Source organism: Meles meles, chromosome 2 (assembly GCF_922984935.1).
Source record: "Meles meles chromosome 2, mMelMel3.1 paternal haplotype, whole genome shotgun sequence".
Taxonomy (NCBI): domain Eukaryota; kingdom Metazoa; phylum Chordata; class Mammalia; order Carnivora; family Mustelidae; genus Meles; species Meles meles.
Window position 1 is genome coordinate 166,521,490 of NC_060067.1, and position 5,696 is coordinate 166,527,185.

The 5,696-nt window shown below is 57.6% G+C and overlaps 1 protein-coding gene across 2 annotated transcripts; it reads left to right on the forward strand.

Annotated features, from left to right (window-relative positions):
• The first annotated feature begins 218 nt into the window (after window positions 1–218).
• DOK2 (docking protein 2) lies at window positions 219–4,923 on the forward strand. 2 transcript variants are annotated; one of them, XM_045985492.1, is made up of 5 exons: window positions 219–388; window positions 1,413–1,694; window positions 1,946–2,033; window positions 2,910–3,091; window positions 3,794–4,923. In XM_045985492.1, the coding sequence occupies exons 1-5, from the start codon at window positions 326–328 to the stop codon at window positions 4,400–4,402; spliced, it is 1,224 nt and encodes a 407-aa protein (XP_045841448.1). In that variant the 5' UTR covers window positions 219–325; the 3' UTR covers window positions 4,403–4,923. The 2 variants fall into 2 exon arrangements, with proteins under 2 accessions (XP_045841448.1, XP_045841440.1); XM_045985484.1 differs by having other exon boundaries at window positions 220–388; window positions 2,907–3,091.
• The last annotated feature ends 773 nt before the right edge of the window (window positions 4,924–5,696 follow it).

Below are 5,696 nucleotides of genomic sequence, written 5' to 3' on the forward strand. Positions count from 1 at the left end.
GTCCTCCACCAGCTTCTGTATCTGAGTTGTTGCTGGCTGAAAAACTGGAAAATTAGCTTTTCAGAAATTTTCTTACTCAATGAAAATGCAGGAAGCTTGTGCATGAAACTCACTCGTCAAACACACACACACACACACACACACAGAGCAAGAAACCACAGGGCCTATCGGTTTGTCGTCATCAAGCAGACGAGAACAGCACAGAAAACTCTAGGCAGAGAGGAAATGAACTTAAGAGAAGGGGGAACACACGGCAGGGAGGGGAAAAAGAGGGCGGGAGTGGAGGGAGCGAGCTGAAGGGCTGGGGTGCCGGCATGGTGGGAGGATGGAAGAAGTAGCCGTGAAACAGGGCTTCCTGTACCTTCTACAGCAGCAGACTTTCGGAAAGGTAAGAGCAAGACGACACTGGGACAGAGCAGAGGGGCTGGGGGGCTGCTAGCAATTCCTGGGGAGAAGGAGGAGCCCCCAAACATTTCCAAACCCTTATGGGAAGGTAGGCACGGTGCCACCCACCATGTTAGACCCAGAGCTCGAGCTTAGGGGGAGTCTCTCCTTAGCAGTCGCTTGTTTCCACAACCAGGTCCCAAACTGTGCTGTTTGCCGAGGGCTGTGGTGTTGGCCAGAGGGGAGGGGGGTAAAGGAGGGCTCTGACTCCATTTCTTGCCTCTTTGGCTCTGTAGTAACTTCTCACGGAGATGCTTGGGAAGGGAAGGGAAGGAAAGCAGCCATGGAGGGGATAATTCGGGCTTAGAGTGGAGGTTCCTTCTCCCTTTCATGCTCCAGTGGGGTGAGTTTGGCTGGTGGTAAGCTTGAGCAGGGGTGTCTGTGGCCAGCCTCCTTTTCCTTCTTTGGCCTCCTTAAATGAGGAAGTCCTCCTTCCCTCAGCTGATTCACACCAGGGCTTCTCTGTCCCTCTTTCATGACCCAACCTGTCAAGGGATGAAGCAGGAAGGTTCAAGAGGGTGGTCTGATGTTCCTGGCCTGGGGCCTTCTGTGGGTCCTCACACAGAGCAAGAACCATGGTCTCTGGTCAGGGCCCTCCTGCTGCCCTCTCATCCCTCCTCCAGGCTTCAAAGACTCATAGGATTTTTGCCTGTCGACTTGGATCTTGGCTGGGCCCGCTTCCAGGGGCTCACTACTGTGCCCTTCTGCCTTTGGCATTTCACCTGCTGTCACTGCCTCTTCCTTTGTTGTGGGGGGGGGGGGGGGCAGATCTCCAAAGATTTCTCCTTGCTAAGGTTCCTGTTATTCTCTCTGAGCCCTTGGGTCACCTGTGATCTTTGCCCCTCTTCCTGTCCCTGAATGCTGCCCCATGACCTCTCCCATGCCTCCTCCTCTCCCCTTTGGTCACCATCTCTCCGTTTCTGGGTGGCTCCCTCTCGGTACCCCACCTGCCACGCACCTGGATTCAGAAATGGCGCCGGTTTGGGGCTGTGCTGTATGGAGAGTCAGACTGCGCCCTGGCCCGGCTGGAGCTCCAGGAGGGCCCAGAGAAGCCACGCCGGGGAGAGGCCGCCAGGAGGGTGATCCGCCTCAGTGACTGCCTACGTGTGGCTGAGGCCGGTGGGGAGGCCAGCAGCCCCCGGGACACCAGCGCCTTCTTCCTGGAGACCAAGGAGCGCCAGTACCAGCTAGCAGCCCCCACCGCAGAGCGCAGTGACTGGATCCAGGCCATCTGCCTCTTGGCCTTCCCTGTGAGCCATCCATGGGTGCAGATAGGGCAAGGGGGCATGGCATGTGTGTTGGGGGGGCTCTTGGTACCTGCTGTGGGCAGATGTTAGAAAAGCCAAGATCAGGATGCTGGGGGCAGTTCCTTGTGGGGGTGGGGGACCCCAGTCCAGAAGGCGGAAAGGGTCAGCAGGCAGAGTGTGCTCTGGAGGAAGGCCTGGGCTGGAGGTGGGGCTGGGCGTGGGTGCCAGCCGTGAGAGACTGGCGTCTTCCACAGGGCCAGAGGAAGGAGCTGCTGGGGCCCACGGGGAAGGGCAGCCGGCCCCGCATGGAGGAGAATGAACTGTACAGCAGCACGACTGCAGGTGAGGGGCTGTCTCCTCTCCAGCCTCCCCAGGGCTATGGTGGGGTGGGGCTGTGGTGGCTGCGTCTGAGTCTTCCTGCCCTGTGGTTGTCCCCAGCCCCGGCCAGCCCTGGCCAGCCCCCTTATCAGCCTCTCTGCATCGCTTCCGGGAGAGTCCCGGGGTGGGGGAGCCTGGCCCGCCCTGAGCTCACTCCCCCTTGCCCAGGGCCCTGCTGCTGGGGGGGCAGGCCAGGCTGGTGGGGGAGGGGATTCAGTGAAGGTGCTGCTCTTCTTCTGTGTCTTCCAGTGTATTCAGTGTCTTCCACTGTCTGGGAAGAGAATGGTTTTGTTTCCGTGGATTTAAGATGTCTTGTGGCAAGGGAGCTGACAAGGCAGTCCCATTTTGTGATGTCTAGCCCACTGGGTTGGGTGTGTCAGGGGGAGCAGATGGACACAGGGTGACATTCGAGCCCCACCTCCCAGAGGGCGCTGGTTGGCATCAGCAATGGGCAGGCCAAGAGCTGGGAGGGTAGAGTTGGCTGCACTTGCAGCCAGGACAGGAGGACTTGGGGAGGTGGCTGGGTCAGGCAAGAGGTTAGAGGGAGAAGGAGAGGCTGTGGCTCTGGCAACAGGGGCAGGAAGGATGTGGGCATGAGGTTGGGGTGCGTGTGGCTAGGGCCTGATGCCGACTAGGGTAGGGGGTGGAGGTATCTGACATTTTGGAGAGAGTATGACCTGTCCTAGGGCAGCTCAGCCTTCAAGATGCGGGGTGTGGGGTCATGGGCACATGGCTAATGCTTTTTCTGGAGACTTCTGGCACACTCATTTAAAGCAGGGCAGAGCTGAGGCAGGTCAGCTCTTTCGCATTAACCACCTTCTCCCCTCTCCTCCCCAGTAGCCCCCCGCAAGGAGTTTGTTGTGACCATGAGACCCACAGAAGCCAGTGAGAGGTGCCGGCTCCGAGGATCCTACACCCTCCGGGCTGGGGAGACAGCCCTGGAGCTGTGGGGTGGTCATGAGCTGGGCAGCAAGCTGTATGAGTGGCCCTACAGGTTTCTGAGGCGCTTTGGGCGGGACAAGGTGAGCAGGAGCTGCCGCGGGGCAGGTTGAAAGAAAAGAGCTGTGAGAGAAGAGATTGTCAGGGAGAGTGCAGAGGGGCCCACCAGGGAGAATGGGAAGAGAAAGGAAAGACAGAGAGAAAAGCCAGCAGAAGAAAAACAGCAGGGGTTGGGGGGAGTGCAGGGTGGGAGAGAGGAGGGGTGTGGAAGGACTGGGCAACAGGAAGAGGTAGAGGTCAGAGGGGTCAAGGGTAGCTAACATTATTAAGGTTGAATATATGCCAAGTTCTGTACTTGGATGGATGGGAAGAAGAAGGAAGGGTAAGAGGGCTATGCTTTTTTTTTTTTTTTTTTTTAGATTTTATTTATTTATTTGACACAGAGAGAGAGACAGTGAGAGAGGAAACACAAGCAGGGGGAGTGGGAGAGGGAGAAGCAGGCTTCCCACAGAGAAGGGAGCCTGATGCAGGGCACTCAATCCCAGGACCGTGGGATCATGACCTGAATGACCTGAGCTGAAGGCTTAATGATTGAGCCACTCAGGCTCCTGAGGGCTTTGCTAATTAAGGAAAAAACCCAGAGGGAGGAGAACCAGCTTGGGGAGAAGCCCCCAGTTCCTGTGGAGGGAAGCTGGCAGTGATGGGTTTGTGCCTGGGAGCTGGGTTCAGGGGACACAACCACACCCTGTGGCCTGGCTAATAATCTCCCTTTTCCCTCCACCCAGGTAACCTTTTCCTTTGAGGCAGGCCGGCGCTGCATCTCTGGAGAGGGCAACTTTGAGTTTGAAACCCGGCAAGGCAACGAGATCTTCTCCGCCCTGGAGGAAGCCATTTCTGCCCAAAAGAACAGCGCGCATCCTGGGCCGCAACCCCAGCCAGCCATAGTCCCTGCGGTGCTGCCCCGGCCAGAAAGCCCCTACTCCCGGCCCCACGACTCCCTGCCACCTCCCTCACCCTCCACTCCAGTGCCCTCTGCCCGGCCGCGGGGCCCGGAAGGGGAATACGCCGTGCCCTTTGATGCAGTGGCCCGTAACCTGGGGAAGAGCTTGAGGGGCGTCCTGGCAGTCCCTCCGCACGCCCCTGCGGACCCCCTGTATGACAGCATTGAGGAGCACCCACCCCCACGACCCGACCACATATATGATGAGCCTGAGGGAGTGGCTGCCCTGTCCCTGTATGACAGCCCACAGGAGCCCCAGGGAGAGGCCTGGAGGAGGCAGGCCGCAGCTGACAGGGACCGCGGCGGCCTCCAGAGAGGGCAGGACCTCTCTGCCACTGGCTGGCCACAGGGAACTGAGTATGACAATGTCATACTTAAGAAAGGCCCAAAGTGATGAGGGAGGAGAAGGCATGGACTATCAAAGACGGGTGCTGAAGCCTGTGGGTGCTGAAGACTACCCGTCCCCACTGGGAGTGGGGTCAGAGGCCAGTGAGAAGGAGGGGGAGGCTGGTGGCAGACCTCCCTTCTAGTTTCTGCTGGTTACTCCTCCTGGCTGCTGCATTCCAGGAACTTCCTTCCTTCTGCTCCTTCCGGAACCCTGGGCTTGGCCTGCCTAGGGCTGGTCTGAAGAGTTGTTCCTCCCAGGGCCTGCTGCATGAGTCACCATCCCAGTGCAGGAAGAGTGCCTAAAAGGGACGCACCCTCCGCCTACCCCTTTCCACTTCCTCTTCTTTCCTTCCCTGGCCTAAAGGAACCTTGGGCATTTAGGGCAGAGGACAAAAGGGTGTCAGCAAATTGTCCTGGTTCCTTGGCTTGTGCAAGCCTCCAGCCTGCAGGGGATAGCCCTGGCTCCAGGCACTCAGGAGGAAGGCTTGTAGCTTTCTGTAGGTTTTGGATTCTCTGTGGCATTAAACATTTCTGGAATATTTTTGTGTGGCATCAGTGCTGTGGGGCGGGAATGGGACAGCCACAGCCTTCCTGGGGAAGAATGCTTCAACAGGCCACCACTGTTACCTCCTGTCCCAGCAGCAAAACCTTCTCTGAGCCTAGGCTGGGTCCCAAGCATTTGTCCGCAGAGTAGCAGGTCTGTGAAAGTCAGGGCACCTTGGAAAAGATGTTTAAGCATCTCTAACCCTTTGCTAGCTTGGGGTCAATGCCAGGAAAACAGTGGGGAAGCGAAGAGCTGTCTTGGGGGATGGGAAAGAGCTGGCACTTCCTGAGGCCCTTATGCGCTAGAAGTGGGACTATGGAGCTGTGTGGCCCCGGATCGGTCCCTTGCCTTCCTAAGACTTGCCTTCTTTGTCTACCATGTAGGTTCTGAGAACCCTTCCTGCTTTGTCATTCTCTATAGACTCCCCGTGTTCTGCTTCCCTACAGGTCAGCCGCTAGGTCCCGTACCCTCCCTCTCATCAAAGCCTGCTTTTAGTCAATGTCAATGCTATACCATGCCATGTCAATACACTTCTGCTGCCAGCCAGTTCAGCCAATATTATGGAGCATTTTCAGACTCTAGAGTGCCCTGGCCTCAAGATGCTGAGAGCCCAGGGGGGCCGGGACAAGGACACAGGTGCCCAATACAAGAGGGGGTCATTAGTGCCACAAAATGGGAGTCAGGGTCCTGAGGCCTGAGGAGATAGCTGTTCACCAGGAGACATATGCAGAAAGACTTCACCAGGAAGACGGATCTC